The 21,831-nt window shown below is 41.3% G+C and overlaps 1 protein-coding gene across 5 annotated transcripts in view; it reads left to right on the top strand.

The window, feature by feature from the left end:
* LOC115146398 (unconventional myosin-VI-like) overlaps positions 1 to 21,831 on the top strand; it is a 120,431-nt gene that overhangs the window by 12,984 nt on the left and 85,616 nt on the right. For 4 of the 5 annotated variants that reach the window (XM_029688444.2, XM_029688445.2, XM_029688441.2 and 1 more), the window contains exon 2: positions 7,724 to 7,871. In XM_029688444.2, coding sequence (XP_029544304.2) covers positions 7,755 to 7,871 — 117 coding nt within the window. In that variant the 5' untranslated portion in view covers positions 7,724 to 7,754. The remainder of the gene's footprint in view (positions 1 to 7,723; positions 7,872 to 21,831) is intronic. The other variant, XM_029688442.2, reaches the window with a different exon arrangement.

Here is a 21,831-nt window from a genome sequence, read left to right on the forward strand (position 1 = left end):
CCCAAAATACATTGTCCAGGATGATCCCCCTGAACAAGGCAGTTAACCCACTGTTCCCCGGTAGGCCATCATTGTAAATAAGAATTTGTTCTTAACTGACTTGCCTAGTTAAATAAAAACATTAAAAAAGATGGGTCTGTCCATATCGGCAGACTGTGATATGGCCATTTATTGGAGAGACTCCTTCCCCTCCAGGAGACTGTCAAACATGATGACAACACCACCCCAAAAGGTGTTGCTGGGCAGCTTCAATTGTGCTCTTATTCTTCTCACTTTGCTTGGTGAGGTAGATTGCTGCTATAACTTGCTGACCCTTCACATACCTAACCATTTCCTTGGCTCTTTTGTAGAGTGTATCCATTGTTTTCAGTGCCATGATTTCCTTGAGGAGCAGATTCAATGCATTAGCAGCACAGCCAATGGGTGTGATGTGAGGGTAGGACTCCTCCACTCTAGCCTCTAGTGACTCCCCATCCCGCATGAGGGAGCGTAATCATCGACTGACACTAATTAGCATAACGCAACGGACATAAATATTCCTAGAAAATATTCCTATTCATGAAAATCACAAGTGGAATATATTGAGACACAGCTTAGCCTTTTGTTAATCAACCTATCATCTCAGATTTTCTAAATATGCTTTACAGCCAAAGCTAGACAAGCATTTGTGTAAGTTTATCAATAGCCTAGCATAGCATTTTGTCCAGCTAGCAGCAGATAATAATTTACCTTTGATGAGCTTCGGATGTTTTCACTCATGAGACTCCCAGTTAGATAGCCAATGTTCCCCTTTTCCCAAAATATTATTTTTGTAGGTGAAATAGCTCCGTTTGTTCTTCATGTTTGGCTGAGAAATCACCCGGAAATTGCAGTCACAAAAACGTGAAAAATATTCCAAATTAGCTCCACAATATCAACAGAAACATGGCAAACGTTGTTTATAATCAATCCTCAAGGTGTTTTTCAAATATCTATTCGATAATATCCACTGGGACAATTGGTTTTTCAGTAGGACCGATTGGAATAATGGCTACCTCTGTATTTTACGCGAGAATCACTCTGGGAGCCATCAGGTGACCAGTTGCGCAATGTAGCCGCTTACGGGTATTCTTCAACATAAATGCGTAAAACTACGTCACAATGCTGTAGACACCTTGGAGAATAGGGAGAAAAAGTAATCTGGTTGATAGCCCCTTCACTGCTCAATAGGGACGCATTGGAACGCAGCGCTTTCAAAACATGAGGCACTTCCGGGTTGGATTTTTCTCAGGCATTCGCCTGCAATATCAGTTCTGTTATACTCACAGACAATATCTTTTACAGTTTTGGAAAGTTTAGTGTTTTCTATCCTAAGCTGTCAATTATATGCATATTCTAGCATCTTGTCCTGACAAAATATCCTGTTTACTACAGGAACGTTATTTTTCCAAAAATGAAAATACTGCCTCCTAGTCACAAAAGGCTAGACCAAGCCACCTTCATGTTCGCAGTATTGTCTGTCACCAGTGCAAATACCTTCTGTGGTCCAAGGTCACTGCCTTCAGCTCATCTGCAATGTAGAGACCGCTGTGTCTGTTGTCCCTTGTGTCTGTGCTCTTGTAGAATACTGGTTGAGGGGTGCAGACGATGTAGTTAATTATTCCTTACCCACGAACATTCGAACACCAATCAGAGATGATTGCAATACAGTCTGCTTTCCCTATAATTTGCTTGACTTGCACTTGAACTCTGTTGAACTCTGCATCCAGCAAATGAGTAGATAAAGCATATCTGGTTGGTGGGGTGTATGCTGGGCGAAGAACATTCAGAAATCTCTTTCAGAAATCTCTTCCAATACACATTGCCGGTGAGCATCAGAGGTGAACCAGTTGCATACACAGGTCGAGCAAGAGATTCACCGGCATTTCTCTGACTACGTTCCTCCATTGAATAAAAAACACTTCTGATTTCAGGAGGGCAATGAGCTGTTGCTATCGATAAGGTGTCTGATTCATCATTTTCACCTCAAATAGAAGTAGAGGGACTTTTGTCAGAGGTTGTGAGTGCTGAGGGAACTTTATACACTTGGCTAGATGATTTTGCACCTTTGTTGTATTCTTCACATATGATTTGGCACAGTATTTGCAAATGTACACAGCTTTTCATTCTACATTAGCTGCAGTGAAATGTCTTCACACATCAGTGCCCGTGGCTTTTTCCTGTAAAGATTAGAAACAAAAGGAGTTAAAAAACAAATACAATTCCATGTACAGGTAAATAGTTAAGCAGTTAAACAACTCATTTTGTAAGATACATGTTTTAAAATTAAACATGTATGGAAACAGGTGAATTAACACTCCTCAGTTAGGCTCAAGCAAGCTAAAACCCACATCTTAGCAAAAACTAACTAGCATAAATTGTTAACTAGTTAGAAATAATTTAAACACACTTTGCTGTAGGCTACTATTTACTAGTTAACAAAAATAATATATGTCATATAAAATATATTCACCCACCCAGTATTGTAATCAAAACTTACCAGAAAGCATGTAGTCCTTGGCCCAGACAGTATAGTAGTGTGGGCTCAATAGCATCTCATTAGTGTGCAAGATCTTGAGATTCAGCTGTAAATGTGATGTAAGAATGCACTGTGCATGCAGAGGGTTGCAATTCCATTGAATTGGGGATAGTTTAACCAAAATATGCCATAAGACCTAGAATTGCTATATGTATCTCACAAAAAAAGGTCAACTGCTATAAGCTAGCTTTTTTGACGAATTTAAGCAAAATTCCCCAAATTCTAGTACTTAACTTCCCATGGAAAACTTACAGGACAATTCCAGAGTTTACTGGAAAGTTTCCGACCCGTTGCAACCTTAATCATTACACAGGTGCACCTTGTGCTTGGGACAGTAAAAGGCCACTCTAAAATGTGCAGTTTTGTCACACAACACAATGCCACAGATGTCTCACGTTTTGACGGAGCGTGCAATTGGCATGCTGACTGCAGGATTCCCCATTGTCATGCCATTAATCTGTCGCCATAAACTCATGTTTCAGCATGATAACGCACGGCCCCATGTCGCAAGGATCTGTACACATATTGAAGAGCCATTGAGGTGGAGTGGGACAACATTCCACAGGCCACAATCAACAACCCGATGAGATCTATGCGAAGGAGATGTGCCGCGCTGCATGAGGCAAATGGTGGTCACACCAGATACTGACTTTTTCTGATTCACGCCCCTACATTTTTATTTTATGTACTGTATCTGTGACCAACAGATACATATCTGTATTCCCATTCATGTGAAATCCATAGAATAGGGCCTAATGAATGTATTTCAATTGACAGATTTCCTAAAATGAACCGTAACTCTGTAAAAATCTTTGAAATTCTTGCATGTTGCGTTTATAGTAAGTGTTGGGGTTCGTTTCTAAGTTCCTTGTCAATATTTGGCTCATTGGTGAAATTAGCATTATGACAATATCTTTAATTAAATCATTCAAAACCTTTTATTAATGCAATTGCAGACAGAAGTTGACAATCAGGAACATAGAAAAGGTCTCAAGTTGCTTTTATTAAACCTGAAGTTCAACCTGTGACTGCCTACGTCATTACCTTTTACTCATGAGACCAAAACCATGCCTACACATCTATATAAACAAGGCTTTTAGTGTTATCTAAAAGCTTAGCAGTAATTGTCCAAGTTGATTTATAGTGGAATGTCTGACTCGTCTTATCTCCTACACTCCCCTGCAGAGTTCTGTCTCAGTCACACTTTTCTCAGAGTGGTCTCTTTTTATAAGAGGCAGAGAGTGAGTAGAAAACAACTGTGTAACAATATTAGAACCTCATCATGTATATACATTGTTAATCTATAGTCTAGGACCCAACAAATGTCTATTACTACAACATCAATTATTCTAATGCATCAATCATTTGGTACAGCCCCAATCATGACCCCTAGGGGAACTCCTGACATAAGTAATTTGTTTGAAATCCTCTTTGGCCGTTCACTGACAGCAGCAACAGCAGCGAATGGCTTTTTCCTAACTTAAAATATCCATGTGAGAGAAGTTGATGAGTAAACGAGCCGGTTATCTCAGCACTTTGATTGCACCTCAATCCCACACACTAATTGGATAGCAGAGCCATGGGTCAGTTCTGTATGTATACCCTACACCATCGGATTAGGCCTACCACTTAAAGGCTTGCAAAGTGTACAGTAAAGATATCAGCACTATCACATGTTTTTGTTGTGCTTGTTGATGTTTTGCATGGAGTATGAATGTGGAGGGCCTTAGCATGTTCATTTATGCACACACATTTTATTGGCCTATTTTTTTTACCTTGTCAGCTCTGGGATTTGATCTGGCAACCTTTCAGTTACTAGTCCAACGCTCTAATCTCTAGGCTACCTGCCGCCCCGGTATACAGTGCAGTCAGAAAGTGTTAATAACCCTTCCCTTTTTCCACATCTTTGTTATGTTACAGCCTTATTTGAAAACATTTATAAAATGTATTTTTTTCCCCCTCATCAATCTACACATAATACCCCATAATGACAAAACAAAAACAGGTTTTTAGAAATACCTTATTTAGATAAGTATTCAGACCCTTCCTTAGCTATGAGACTGGAAATTGAGCTAATGTGCGTCATGTTTCCATTGATCATCCTTGATGTTTCTACAACTTGATTGAATATACCACAGGTGGACTCCAATCAATTGTACATGATTTGGAAAGGCTCATTCTCATCATGTGAAATCCATAGAATAGGGCCTAATGAATTTATTACAATTTACTGATTTCCTTATATGAAGTGTAACTCAGTAAAATCTTTGAATTTCTTACATGTTGCGTTTTTATATTTTTATTTGGCATATTACGCCACATCTGGTCAGCTCGTCTTTCAGTCAGGTGACAGCCCGCTTGGAGTTTGCCAAAAGGTACCTAAAGGCTGACCATGAGGAACAAGATTCTCTGGTCTGATCAATGCAAAATTGAACTCTTTCGCCTGACTGCCAAGCATCAAGCTTGTAGCGTCATACCCAAGAAGACTCGAGGTTATGATCGCTGCCAAATGAGCTTCAGCAAAGTACTTAGTAAAGGGTCTGAATACTTACATAAATGTGACGTTTCAGAAATTGCACAAAAAAAACTGAAACAGTTTTTGCTTTGTCATTGTACGGTATTGTGTGTAGATTGATGAGGAAAAATAATAATAATACATTTTAGAATATGGCTGTAAAATAAAATGTGGAAAAAGTCAAATGGTCTGAATACTTTCCGAATGCCCTTCATGGTTCTATTATGTAATAACAATGGTGCAACTTGAATACAAATAATGTTATTTTATAACAAATGCGCTTTCTCCCGCTTTGGATAGCGGTCCCTGTCCACAGTTCTGAAACATCAGTGCACTGTTGAATGTTGTCGCCTTTTTTAATTGTTGCTATGTGCGTAATGGCAAAGTGAACCAGCATTTTGGTGTTGAGAACAATGCGGTGGAGGCAGCAGCAAGTTGAGGAGCCGAGAACACAGCCCTTGCCTAAGAAAAGTGAGGAGCGAGGAAACCCCAACTTAAATAGGTCTGTAATCAACAGCCTAACTTAAATGTGCCTGACTTTATAAATCATCCATGTATATCTACAGAAATAAGACCTGCTTCGGTTGCATGTTTGCGTGTCTGTTTAAAAGCCTACTGATAGCATGTGCTCCAAAGCCTCATGTCGGATAAAGCATTTTCACAAATTTTTCTATTTTTAATCTTTGCATATGCTGTAATAAAGGCTTTACACACACTATTACTTATAGTTTATTTAGTGTTTACACTGTTACAAATGTTCAGAAAAATATTGTAATCTAACAGTACCTGTATCACACAATACGTACGCAGCTCTTGCTCCTATACCCTCCTGTTATTATTATGATCATCATTATAATAAATAATGCCATCATTCGTAGGCTTAGTATAGCAGCATTGTATAACCACCATTGAGCTGTAAGCCTAAGAGCGCATCCTGTTTAGCTGTCCTAATGGCATAACTTACCTAGGCCTATATGTTAATATATAGGCTACTGTATCAATTAGGGCTGCCCCCCCCCCCAAAAAAAAGATATATGTGTGTGTGTGTGTGTGTGTGTGTGTATGTATGTGTGTGTGTGTGTGTGTGTGTATACACACTGCTCAAAAAAATAAAGGGAACACTAAAATAACACATCCTAGATCTGAATGAATGAAATATTCTTATTAAATACTTTTTTCTTTACATAGTTGAATGTGCTGACAACAAAATCACACACATTATCAATGGAAATCAAATTTATCAACCCATGGATGGTCTGGATTTGGAGTCACACTCAAAATTAAAGTGGAAAACCACGCTACAAACTGATCCAACTTTGATGTTTGAAAACAAGTCAAAATGAGGTGTTTTGAAAAAATGTTGATGTTTGAAAACAAGTCAAAATGAGGCTCAGTAGTGTGTGTGTGGCCTACACGTGCCTGTATGACCTCCCTACAATGCCTGGGCATGCGTGGTGCAACGTTGCGTTGGTGGATGGAGCGAGACATGATGTCCCAGATGTGCTCAATTGGATTCAGGTCTGGGGAACGGGCGGGCCAGTCCAATACTTATTTTCCACCATAATTTGCAAATAAATTCATAAAAAATCCTACAATGTGATTTTCTGGATTTTGTCTATCATAGTTGAAGTGTACCTATGATGATAAATTACAGGCCTCTCTCATCTTTTTAAGTGGGAGAACTTGCACAATTGGTGGCTGACTAAATACTTTTTTACCCCACTGTATGTGTGTGTGTGTGTGTATATATATATATATATATACATGTGTAGACCGAAAGTCGTTGGTTCTTTCGATTCAATTGATTGGTTAAAACTTTTATTTTTCCATATATAGACACACCCTGTGTCTTTTAAGAAAATCAAATATATTGTCTGATGCTGTTTGATGAAATAAGACACAAATTACTCAAGAGGGAGCAAGAGATCATGATAACCAGAAGTGTCAAACCTGACCCAACCATCCTCCTGCTGGCTTTCGCAGATTCTGCCATTACTCTCCTGAAGTTGCCGGTAATAGGCTACATGAGGAGTAGGCAACCTTTCTCATGTGGAATGCTAATTTATCTTCCCATTTCTACTATCTGCGTGCCAGTTATGGTTTTCATATGCACATTTTCATGGAACAGTTTTTAATTTTTAATAACGTCTTCGTATCTCATGTGGTTAATCAAAATTCTATCCAAATCTAAATTAAAATGATACTTTTAAGGTTTAACTTCTATTGTCATTGCTGACTATGTAAAAAAATAATCTACATAAAGCCAACAAATATCCTTTCACATTGTTGCAGACAGGCCATGTGTAGCCAAACTTGAAACATTGTATCAACTTGGGTCCGGCCCAAAGCTAGCACTAGTGAACTTGCGTTGCATAAAATATTCTTGGTCCTCAAAGTTTCCAGCACCAGTGAGTTTGGGACAGACACAGCTGTAGGCTGTGTTTATAGGCTTCTTGTTTATCTGGAGGAAGTATGGAACATAGCATATTTATTCGATCAGGGATCTACAGAAGGTAGACCTGTCTATAGATGAATAGCTTCGTAATACTTTATTAAACTTGTTCCTAACCACAATGGAAAACTAAAAAAGTATTTTGTTGTTGGCATACATGTTATAAGACTTCTATTTCCTGACTCTTCTCTTCATGTAGTGCAGAGCCCACCAGGTAGCTGTGGTTAGCCATGGAGGATGGTAAGCCAGTGTGGGCGCCCCACCCCACCGATGGGTTCCAACTGGGCATGATTGTGGATATCGGAGCTGACACCCTCGCCATCGAACCACTCAACCAGAAGGGCAAGGTCAGTCAGATTCGGCACAGTTTAGGACACGTGTCAATCCCATTCCATGGACGGCAGAGTGCCTGCTTTCCCCCCCTCTCTCCTCCCTTGTATTTGATTGATCATTAAAGGTCATGAATTAGTTAGGAACTCGTCTAGGTCATAGTTAAATTATGACTCATCTAGGTCATAGTTGGACTCTAATTTAAAGGAAAGATCAAAAACCGACACACTCGACTCTGCCCTCCATGGAATGAGTGTCTGTTTTATGTTTTGTATTATAACTCATCACACAACCTTCATTTTGCTCTCTCTCCCACACACGTTCCAGAGCTATCATTGGGTCAGTAGCTGAATAACATAATATATATTGTAATGCTAACCTCTGAACATTTGGTGCCAGTGTGGGTTAGATTATTGGCTGGCACACTACAGTCATGAAGGCTCCCATTTCAGAAATACCTGAATCAAGACAAAAGATTTAAGTGCCTTTGAGCGGGGTATGGTTGTAGGTGACAGGCGCACCAGTTTGAGTGTGTCAAGAGCTGCAACACTGCTGGGTTTTTCATGTTCAACAGTTTCCTATGTGTTTCAAGAATGGTCAACCACCCACAGGACATCCAGACAACTTGACACAACTGTGGGAAGCATTTCGCGGACAGTGTTTAATTTAAATCAGGACTGGGCTAATCCTACTTAAATTAATTCAGATTTAAAAAATGGCTTTCTGAGACATTGCTTAACTTCAGATTAATTAGTTCTAGGCTAGAGAGTCCCAGACTAAGGTAAATAGGGACTAACCAGTTAATCTTTTTGAAGCCTGATTAGATTAATGATGTGCACTTGGTGCTGACCTGAGGATGTTTTAAAAAAAAAACAGGAATGGGATGCTAATACATAAGCATTGTGTGGAATTGGAGCAAGTCACCTAAACCAAACAATGGACAGAGGTAAAAGAAAACATTCAAAGAATTTCAGTGACTTTGAAAAAAGCCTGTTGAAGCGAGTTCTCAAACCACCCAATTATGGAGAACAAACCACATGATTCAGAAACCCCCCCAAAAATATATAATAATCCCTGGACTACCATTTGTAATGAATTCAACTCAAATGAAAAAGTCAACAACAGGAAGCTAGAACAACTGCAGGTGAGATACTCTATTTTTTTATTGGCTCACTTTTCAAATCAAATCACATTTTATTAGTCACATGCGCCGAATACGACCGGTGTAGACCTTACAGTGAAATGCTGACTTACAAGCCCCTAACCAACAATGCAGTTTAAAACAATACAGATAAGAATAAGAAATAAAAGTAACAAGTAGTTTTAAAGAGCAGCAGTAAAATAACAATCTCGAGGCTATATGCAGGGGGATATCGATACAGATTCAATGTGGGGACTATATGCAGGGGGATATCGATACAGATTCAATGTGGGGACTATATGCAGGGGGATATCGATACAGATTCAATGTGGGGACTATATGCAGGGGGATATCGATACAGATTCAATGTGGGGACTATATGCAGGGGGATATCGATACAGATTCAATGTGGGGACTATATGCAGGGGGATATCGATACAGATTCAATGTGGAGACTATATGCAGGGGGATATTCAATGATACAGATTCAATGTGGGGACTATATGCAGGGGGATATCGATACAGATTCAATGTGGGGACTATATGCAGGGGATATCGATACAGATTCAATGTGGGGACTATATGCAGGGGGATATCGATACAGATTCAATGTGGGGACTATATGCAGGGGGATATCGATACAGATTCAATGTGGGGACTATATGCAGGGGGATATCGATACAGATTCAATGTGGGGACTATATGCAGGGGGATATCGATACAGATTCAATGTGGGGACTATATGCAGGGGATATCGATACAGATTCAATGTGGGGACTATATGCAGGGGGATATCGATACAGATTCAATGTGGGGACTATATGCAGGGGGATATCGATACAGATTCAATGTGGGGACTATATGCAGGGGGGATATATGCGATATCGACAGATTCAATGTGGGGACTATATGCAGGGGGATATCGATACAGATTCAATGTGGGGACTATATGCAGGGGGATATCGATACAGATTCAATGTGGGGACTATATGCAGGGGGATATCGATACAGATTCAATGTGGGGACTATATGCAGGGGGATATCGATACAGATTCAATGTGGGGACTATATGACTATATGCAGGGGGATATCGATACAGATTCAATGTGGGGACTATATGCAGGGGGATATCGATACAGATTCAATGTGGGGACTATATGCAGGGGGATATCGATACAGATTCAATGTGGGGACTATATGCAGGGGGATATCGATACAGATTCAATGTGGGGACTATATGCAGGGGGATATCGATACAGATTCAATGTGGGGACTATATGCAGGGGGATATTCAATGACTACAGATTCAATGTGGGGACTATATGCAGGGGATATCGATACAGATTCAATGTGGGGACTATATGCAGGGGGATATCGATACAGATTCAATGTGGGGACTATATGCAGGGGGATATCGATACAGATTCAATGTGGGGACTATATGCAGGGGGATATCGATACAGATTCAATGTGGGGACTATATGCAGGGGGATATCGATACAGATTCAATGTGGGGACTATATGCAGGGGGATATCGATACAGATTCAATGTGGGGACTATATGCAGGGGGATATCGATTCACAGATTCAATTCAATGTGGGGACTATATGCAGGGGGATATCGATACAGATTCAATGTGGGGACTATATGCAGGGGATATCGATACAGATTCAATGTGGGGACTATATGCAGGGGGATATCGATACAGATTCAATGTGGGGACTATATGCAGGGGGATATCGATACAGATTCAATGTGGGGACTATATGCAGGGGATATCGATACAGATTCAATGTGGGGACTATATGCAGGGGGGACTATCGATACAGATTCAATGTGGGGACTATATGCAGGGGGATATCGATACAGATTCAATGTGGGGACTATATACAGGGGATATCGATACAGATTCAATGTGGGGACTATATGCAGGGGGATATCGATACAGATTCAATGTGGGGACTATATACAGGGGATATCGATACAGATTCAATGTGGGGACTATATACAGGGGATATCGATACAGATTCAATGTGGGGACTATATGCAGGGGGATATCGATACAGATTCAATGTGGGGACTATATGCAGGGGGATATCGATACAGATTCAATGTGGGGACTATATACAGGGGATATCGGTACAGATTCAATGTGGGGACTATATGCAGGGGGATATCGATACAGATTCAATGTGGGGACTATATGCAGGGGGATATCGATACAGATTCAATGGGGACTATATGCAGGGGGATATCGATACAGATTCAATGTGGGGACTATATGCAGGGGGATATCGATACAGATTCAATGTGGGGACTATATGCAGGGGGATATCGATACAGATTCAATGTGGGGACTATATGCAGGGGATATCGATACAGATTCAATGTGGGGACTATATGCAGGGGGATATCGATACAGATTCAATGTGGGGACTATATGCAGGGGATATCGATACAGATTCAATGTGGGGACTATATGCAGGGGGATATCGATACAGATTCAATGTGGGGACTATATGCAGGGGGATATCGATACAGATTCAATGTGGGGACTATATGCAGGGGGATATCGATACAGATTCAATGTGGGGACTATATGCAGGGGGATATCGATACAGATTCAATGTGGGGACTATATGCAGGGGATATCGATACAGATTCAATGTGGGGACTATATGCAGGGGGATATCGATACAGATTCAATGTGGGGACTATATGCAGGGGGATATCGATACAGATTCAATGTGGGGACTATATGCAGGGGGATATCGATACAGATTCAATGTGGGGACTATATGCAGGGGGATATCGATACAGATTCAATGTGGGGACTATATGCAGGGGGATATCGATACAGATTCAATGTGGGACTATATGCAGGGGATACAGATTCAATGTGGGGACTATATGCAGGGGGATTCAATGTGGGGACTATATGCAGGGGGATATCGATACAGATTCAATGTGGGGACTATATGCAGGGGGATATCGATACAGATTCAATGTGGGGACTATATGCAGGGGATATCGATACAGATTCAATGTGGGGACTATATGCAGGGGGATATCGATACAGATTCAATGTGGGGACTATATGCAGGGGGATATCGATACAGATTCAATGTGGGGACTATATGCAGGGGGATATCGATACAGATTCAATGTGGGGACTATATGCAGGGGGATATCGATACAGATTCAATGTGGGGACTATATGCAGGGGGATATCGATACAGATTCAATGTGGGGACTATATGCAGGGGGATATCGATACAGATTCAATGTGGGGACTATATGCAGGGGGATATCGATACAGATTCAATGTGGGACTATATGCAGGGGGATATCGATACAGATTCAATGTGGGGACTATATGCAGGGGGATATCGATACAGATTCAATGTGGGGACTATATGCAGGGGGTATCGGTACAGATTCAATGTGGGGACTATATGCAGGGGGTATCGGTACAGATTCAATGTGGGGACTATATGCAGGGGGATATCTATATGGGGGGTATCGATACAGTAGATTCAATGTGGGGACTATATACAGGGGGTATCGGTACAGATTCAATGTGGGGACTATATACAGGGGGTATCGGTACAGATTCAATGTGGGGACTAAATACAGGGGGTATCGGTACAGATTCAATGTGGGGACTATATACAGGGGGTATCGGTACAGATTCAATGTGGGGACTATATGCAGGGGGATATCGATACAGATTCAATGTGGGGACTATATGCAGGGGATATCGATACAGATTCAATGTGGGGACTATATGCAGGGGATATCGATACAGATTCAATGTGGGGACTATATGCAGGGGGATATCGATACAGATTCAATGTGGGGACTATATGCAGGGGGATATCGATACAGATTCAATGTGGGGACTATATGCAGGGGGATATCGATACAGATTCAATGTGGGGACTATATGCAGGGGGGTATCGATACAGATTCAATGTAGGGACTATATGCAGGGGGTATCGATACAGATTCAATGTGGGGACTATATACAGGGGGTATCGGTACAGATTCAATGTGGGGACTATATACAGGGGGTATCGGTACAGATTCAATGTGGGGACTATATACAGGGGGATATCGGTACAGATTCAATGTGGGGACTATATACAGGGGGTATCGGTACAGATTCAATGTGGGGACTATATACAGGGGGTATCGGTACAGATTCAATGTGGGGACTAAATACAGGGGGTATCGGTACAGATTCAATGTGGGGACTATATACAGGGGGTATCGGTACAGATTCAATGTGGAGACTATATACAGGGGGTATCGATACAGATTCAATGTGGAGACTATATACAGGGGGTATCGATACAGATTCAATGTGGGGACTATATACAGGGGGTATCGATACAGATTCAATGTGGGACTATATACAGGGGGTATCGATACAGATTCAATGTGGGGACTATATACAGGGGGTATCGGTACAGATTCAATGTGGGGACTATATACAGGGGGTATCGGTACAGATTCAATGTGGGGACTATATACAGGGGGGTATCGAAGGTACAGATTCAATGTGGGGACTATATACAGGGGGTATCGGTACAGATTCAATGTGGAGACTATATACAGGGGGTATCGATACAGATTCAATGTGGAGACTATATACAGGGGGTATCGATACAGATTCAATGTGGAGACTATATACAGGGGGGTATCGATACAGATTCAATGTGGGGACTATATACAGGGGGGTATCGATACAGATTCAATGTGGGGACTATATACAGGGGGGTATCGGTACAGATTCAATGTGGAGACTATATACAGGGGGGTATCGGTACAGATTCAATGTGGAGACTATATACAGGGGGGTATCAATACAGATTCAATGTGCGGCGGCACCGCTTAGTTGAGGTAATATGTACATGTAGGTAGAGTTATTAAAGTGACTATGCATAGATGGTAACAACAGAGAGTAGCAGTGGCGTAAAAGAGGGGGACAATGCAAATAGTCTGGGTAGCCATTTGATTAGATGTTCAGGAGTCTTATGGCTTGGGGTAGAAACTGTTTAGTAGCCTCTTGGACCTAGACTTGGCGCTAGTTTGCTCATGTCTATAACTGCCCTTCTGTCTGGCCTTGGTGGTGCTTTTTGATCTTCATTGAAATAGTCCAGGTAATCCATTCTCCTCCATTGCCAAGGTCAACCTGGCGGCCAACATCCATTAATCTGAAGTTAAGCCTGTCTCTGGCCAGGTTTAATTTAAGCCTTCACTTAGATCTAGATTAACTCTAAATTGTCCTTCTGGAAATCAGACTTTTTAAATCTAGACAAGGGCAAGTCTGAGACTATTTTAAACCATGTCTGAGAAATGCAATTTCAGATAATCCAGTTTAAAATTGGAATTTCGTCAAGGATCCTGCTTAATCTGTGTCCGCAAAACAGCCCCCCAGTGTATAGCTCCATGTTTCTTTACTGATTTCAATGAACTGTTGTCTATTGTCCTTGTCTGCCATTGAACTATGATAAAGTCATTGTTGGGTGATTTTAATATACATGTTGACAAAGAGACTGACACCAAAACCCATGAATTTATGAATCTTTTGAGCTCTTTGGACTTTATCCAACATGTTACTAAGCCCACCCATAACTGGCCATACTGGACCTGGTTATTACCATGGGGCTTTAGACATTCTCTATTGTTGATGTTGCTTTATCTGATCACCGCTCTGTATTTTTTTACAACCATGTTGCCCATAGCACAGGGTAGAACTGAAAGCATTAACACTATCTTACCTCTGAAGTTGCTACAGATTTTGAGTGCATCAACTAGAGGTCGACCGATTATGATTTTGGAGGACCAAAAAAAGCCGATACCGATTAATTGACCGATTTTTTTTTTTTTTTTAAATAAAATTTTAAAAATAAGAAATAAATGTATTTGTAATAATGACAATTACAACACTCTGCGTGCAATGAACGCAAGAGAAGTGACACAATTTCACCTGGTTAATATTGCCTGCTAACCTGGATTTCTTTTAGCTAAATATGCAGGTTTAAAAATATATACTTCTGTGTATTGATTTTAGGAAAGGCATTGATGTTTATGGTTAGGTACACGTTGGAGCAACAACAGTCCTTTTTCGCGAATCCGCACCGCATCGATTATATGCAACGCAGGACACGCTAGATAAACTAGTAATATCATCAACCATGTGTAGTTAACTAGTGATTATGTTTGATTGATTGTTTTTTATAAGATAAGTTTAATGCTAGCTAGCAACTTACCTTGGCTTCTTACTGCATTCGCGTTACAGGCAGGCTCCTCGTGAGGCAGGTGGTTAGAGCGTTGGACTAGTTAACTGTAAGGTTGCAAGATTGAATCCCCGAACTGACAAGGTAAAAATCTGTCGTCCTGCCCCTGAACAAGGCAGTTAACCCACTGTACCTAGGCCGTCATTGAAAATAAGAATGTGTTTTTAACTTCTTATGGTATAGGGGATGGTTGCGTCCCACTTGGGCAAAAAACAGGGAAAATGCTACTTCTCTGATAGAGTTCAGTGTGTCAAATCGGAGGGCCTGTTGTCCGGACCTCTGGCAGTCTTTATGGTGGTGCCACAGGGTTCAATTCTCGGGCCGGCTCTCTTCTCTGTATACATCAATGATGTCGCTCTTGCTGCTGGTGATTCTCTGATCCACCTTTACACAGACGACACCATTCTGTATACTTCTGGCCCTTCTTTGGACACTGTGTTAACTAACCTCCAGACGAGCTTCAACTGCTCTCAGCCTCCAACTGCTCTTACATGCAAGTATGTCACGCCCTGGCCATAGAGAGGCTTTTATTCTCTATTTTGGTTAGGCCAGGGTGTGACTAGGGTGGGCATTCTAGTTTCTTTATTTCTATGTTTTCTATTTCTTTTTATCTTTTTTTGCAGAGTGTGGTTCCCAATCAGAGGCATCTGTTTATCGTTGTCTCTGATTGGGGATCACATATAAGTTGTCATTCTCCTTTTGGTGTTTGTGGGATGTTGTTTTTTGTTAGCTCTGTGAAGCCTGCAGAACATGACGTTCGTTATTCTTTTTGTTCTTTTTTGTTGGTGTTCTGAGTAATTAAAGAATCATGAACACTTACCACGGTGCACCTTGGTCTCCTTCCGACGATAAACGTTACAAAGTAAAACTAAATGCATGCTCTTCAACCGATCGCTGTCCACACCAGCCCTTCTGTCCAGCATCACTACTCCACTACTTGTGGACAAACTCCACTACTACTCCACTACTTGTGGACAAATACCTAGGTGTCTGTTTAGACTGTAAACTCTCCTTCCAGACTCACATTAAGCATCTGCAATCCAAAATTAAATCTAGAATCAGCTTCCTATTTCGCAACAAAGCATCCTTCACTCACGCTGCCAAACATACCCTCGTAAAACTGACTATCCTACCGATCCTCGACTTCGGCGATGTAATTTACAAAATAGCCTCCAACACTCTACTCAACAAATTGGATGCAGTCAATCACAGTGCCATCCGTTTTGTCACCAAAGCCCCATATACTACCCACCACTGTGACCTGTACAATCTCGTTGGCTGGCCCTCGCTTCATATTCGTCGCCAAACCCATTGGCTCCAGGTCATCTACAAGTCTCTGCTAGGTAAAGCCCCACCTTATCTCAGCTCACTGGTCACTATAGCAGCACCCACCTGTAGCACGCGCTCCAGCGGGTATATCTCACTGGTCACCCCCAAAGCCAATTCCTCCTTTGGCCGCCTTTCCTTCCAGTTCTCTGCTGCCAATGACTGGAACGAACTGCAAAAATCACTGAAGCTGGAGACTCATATCTCCCTCACTAGCTTTAAGCACCAGCTGTCAGAGCAGCTCACAGATCACTGCACCTGTACATAGCCCATCTGTAAATAGCCCATCCAACTACCTCATCCCCATACTGCATTTATTTATTTATCTTGCTCCTTTGCACCCCAGTATCTCTACTTGCACATTCATCTTCTGCACATCTGCCATTCCAGTGTTTAATTCCAATATTGTAATTACTTCGCCACCATGGCCTATTTATTGACCTCCCTTATCTCACCTCATTTGCACACACTGTGTATAGACTTTTTCTACTGTATTATTGACTGTATGCTTGTTTTACTCCATGTGTAACTCTGTTATTTGTGTCAAACTGCTTTGCTTTATCTTGGCCAGGTCGCAGTTGTAAATGAGAACTCGTTCTCAACTAGCCTACCTGGTTAAATAAAGGTGAAATAAAATAAATATTGGTCAACTACCAAACATACAGAATGATGCAGCACGGGTACTGACCAAGACCAGACAGAGCACACCTTACATCGCTTTTAAGGTCTCTGCATTGACTTGACTGCCTGTGAGTTTTTAAACTTAATTTCAAGATACTTCTATTGGTTTTTAAATCAATCACTGATTGTGCACCCCAATATATGTCAGACATGCTTTTAAGTTGTGGACCCAGTAGGTCCCTCAGGTCCTCTGGCACAGGCCTTTTAACTATCCTAGAACCAGGATGCATGGAAAGGCAGCCTTTAGTTATTATGCCCCCAGCCTCTGGAATAGCCTGCCTGAGGGGAGCCAAAACTGTGGACATATTAAAAATATCTTAAAACACTATTTATTTTGCTTTTAATCATTCAGTTTTGTTTATTCTTTTGTTTTTTATCCTCATGTTTGTCCAGTAAATAGTTTTTGTTTTAATAGTTTTTAAAATTAGTTTTGTTCTGTGAAGCACATTGCGCTGCATTCCATGTCTTAAATGTGCAATCAGACAAGCAAAATTCCGGTACAGGGACAAGGTGGAGTCGCAATTCAACGACTCAGACACGATATGTATGTGGCAGGGTCTACAGGAAGTCACGGACTACAAAAACAGCCACGTCACGGACACGTGATTTAAACTTGTTAACCCTCTCCAGGCTGCTGGCCAAGACGGCATCCCCAGCTGATTCCTCAGAGCATGCGCAGACCAGCTGGCTGGTGTGTTTACGGATATATTTAATTGCTCCCTTTCCCAGTCTGTTGTCCCCACATGCTTCAAGATGGCTACCATTGTTCCTGTACCCAAGAAGGCAAAGATAACTGAACTAAATCACTACCGCCCCGTAACACTTACTTCTGTCAACATGAAGTGCTTTGAGAGGCTTGTCAAGGATCATATCACCGCCACCTTACCGGTCACCCTAGACCCACTTCAGTTTGCATACCACCCCAACAGGTCCACAGATGACTCAATCGCCATCACACTGCACACTGTCCTATCCCATCTGGACAAAAAGTATACATCTGTAAGAATGCTGATCATTGACTACAGCTCAGCATTCAACACCATAGTACCCTCCAAGCTCATCATCAAGCTGGAGGCCCTTGGGTCTCAACCCCGACGTGTGCAACTGGGTCCTGTACTTTCTGACGGTCTGCCCCCAGGTGGTGAAGGTAGGGAACAACATCTCCACTTCGCTGACCCTCAACATTGGGGCTTCACGAAGGTGTGTGCTCAGCCCTCTGCTGTACTCCCTGTTCACCCACGACTGCGTGGCCATGCACCACTCCAACTCAATCATCAAGTTTGCAGACGACACAACAGTAGTGGGCTTGATCACCACCAACAACGAGACAGCCTACAGGGAGGAGGTGAGGGCACTCATGGTGTCAGGAAAACATCCTCACTTAACGTCAACAAAGCAAAGGAGATGATCGTGTACTTCAGGAAACAGCCGAGGGAGCACCCCCCTATCCACATCGAAGGGACAGTAGTGGCGAAGGTAGAAGGTTCCTGGGCGTACACATCACAGACAAACTGAAGTGGTCCACCCACACAGACAGTGTGGTGAAGAAGGTGCAACAGAGCCTCTTCAACCTCAGGAGGCTGAAGAAATTTGGCTTGTCTCCCAAAACCATGACAAACTTTTACAGATGCACAATCAAGAGCATACTGTCGGGCTTTATCACAGCCTGGTATGGCAACTGCACCGCCCTCAACTGCCTGGCTCGCCAGTGGGTGATGCGGTCTGCACAACGCATCACCGGGGGCAAACTACCTGCCCTCCATGACACCTACAGCACCTGATGTCACAGGAAGACCAAAAAGATCATCAAGGACAACAACCCACGCGAGCCACTGCCTGTTCACACTGCTATCATCCAGAAGGCGAGGTCAGTACAGGTGCATCAAAGCTGGGACCGAGAGATTGAGAAACAACTTCCATCTCAAGACTGCTAAACAGCAATCACTAACTTTGAGAGGCTGCTTCCTACATTGAGACCCAATCATTGGCAACTTTTAATAAATGGATAACTAGTCACTTTATACAATGCTAAATAACACCACTTTAATAATGTTTACATATCCTACATTACTCACATCACATCTATATACTGTATTTTATACCGTCTACTGCAACTTGCCTATGCCGCTCGGCCATCGCTCATCCATATACTTATATGTACATATTCTCATTCACCCCTTTAGATTTGTGTGTATTAGGTAGTTGTTGGGGAATTGTTAGATTACTTGTTATATATTACTGCACTGTCGGAACTAGAAGCACAAGCATTTCGCTACACTCGCATTAACATCTGCTAACCATGTGTATGTGACCAATAAAATTTGATTTAAATAAAGCTTGATTTGATTTGTACTATTTTAAAGGTCAAATATACCACATTTCAATCAGCAATAATGTAATGAATTCATGGCTCATGAAATTATACCTAGGCTAAATATAAGCCTTCCACAACCATAAGACCCACTAATAAAAAAAAATTCTGCTTTTTTTCAATCATTGATCTGGTTTTTAAGTCAGTCTATGAAAATGCCATTTTTGCTACAAATCTAACCATCCATAATGCACATTCCCTAATAATGACTAACTTCTTGTAGCAGGCATTATAGAAAATTAAATCTCTCAAGCACAAGACCATGTGCTAGTAAGTAGCCAGCTAATCTTTTTATATTTGAAGTTTTAGCTAACTTGGATCTGTTTGCTAGCTAACAAGGAAGAACAGTTGAATTGTTATGAACACACCCTTCTGTCTGTCTCCAACTGTTTGAACAGCATGCTAGCCTGTCCACTTCGTTCAAATGTTGAAATCAAGTGGCCCATCTTATTTCTCAGAATGGGAACGAGTTGCCAATTCCTTATATAATTGTTTTATGCTTATTGCACATTTATAAAAGACTAGACAGCTAGTATAAGTCTTTAGCTAAAATGCTGCTAGCACTATGTAGTACCGCAATGCCGCGTACGACAAACTGAGTATTAACTTTCTAGAATCATTGATTTTCCTGTTTTAATATTGTCTACTCTGTGCACACTTTGAGGAGTTGAGACATAAAAAGGGTATCGGTAACTTTTTTAACTTCTCTATTACAGTGAGACATTATTTTAATGTGTTTGTGTCCATATGACCGATTTTTCTGTTGGACAAACCTCAAATGCAAATGGTGTGTTGAAACTGCTCATCAGAGAGGAAGAAGTGATATCTCATCTTTGTTTTGCTTTGTGTGTGTGTGTGTGTGTGTGTGTGTGTGTGTGTGAGTGAGTGAATGGGCAGGAGGAGTGAAGGAGACGAGAAAAAAGCCATGAGAACTAATGGACATAAATGCTCATAAAATAAAACTGGATAATTGTGATACAGGCATTTTGAAATATCACTCTAAATCACAAACTATATCGCCCAGCCCTAACCTGAATTACAGAGATGTATAAACCGATAATATGTCAAACGTAAGCAATATGAGAGCATGTAAAACAGCCCTGCGTTGTACCAGTGTCACTAACATAGGCAATCAATAAGTCATGTGAGCAGCAGGTGTGGTGATTGTGTTACTGGGAGGGAAAGATCATTAGAGGAAAAGGAGCCACCTGTTGCACTACACCTTAGGTCACTCCCCAGTGCATTGCTTTCACTGAATGAGCCTGATATTCACAACAACAAAAGCCTGTATGGTGTATAGCAAGCTAACAGCAGAGTAGTTAGTTAGCGAACTCTTAGTGCCCTCCCTGGTTATAGTTATCCTTAACCTGTTACAGTCTAAGCCCTGTCTGTGGGAGGGGGGATTCTACTAAGCTATATGGAATTGTTTTAAGGTCATACCAAGACTCCTTGAAATGTGTGTGTATGTGTGTATATATATCTCCATAGATATATATACAATCTATTTAATACATGTTGATTTGGCCTTACTGCTATTAGCCCATACAAACGCATTGAATAACAGATTCACTACATGGAACAACAGGTAAAAAAAAATCTAAAGGAAGTTTGTTCTGAACTGTATGGCTTGTATCTGAGAGATATCAGGAATGTATTAATTTTGTACATGTTAAATACATTTCTGACACTAAACAGTCTCCATAATATGTATACTTCCATAAAAAAAATTCAGCTGGTAGTAGGGGACCTTCAGACGAGTCTTTTGAGGGCTGTGGGCGTCCTAGAGAAAAATAACTGATATGTCCGCAAGAGTCTCACCTTTCCACAGAGGAATTGGAAAACTGTTTGGACTACAGACAGAAGTTGGCAGATCGGCTGTACCGACTTCAGATGAGTCCCAAGATGCTTGTGGGGGTCGTAGAGCAAATCGTGTTTGTGAGAGTCTCACCCTTCCATAAAGGGGTTATAATACCTTGTAGGCCAAACAGTTTGAACGCTACAGACAATTTTGTGAGAATACTGCTTTTCGGGATGTCTCATTGTCTGACAAACACCGCTCTATCTCTGTCACCTTCCACCACAGATATTTCCAGTTTAATTGACAGATTTGTAAGGAACTGTTTTTTTCTTCTTTTTTTTCTGCTAATTAGAT

Source organism: Oncorhynchus nerka, linkage group LG18 (assembly GCF_034236695.1).
Source record: "Oncorhynchus nerka isolate Pitt River linkage group LG18, Oner_Uvic_2.0, whole genome shotgun sequence".
In the NCBI taxonomy this organism is placed as follows: domain Eukaryota; kingdom Metazoa; phylum Chordata; class Actinopteri; order Salmoniformes; family Salmonidae; genus Oncorhynchus; species Oncorhynchus nerka.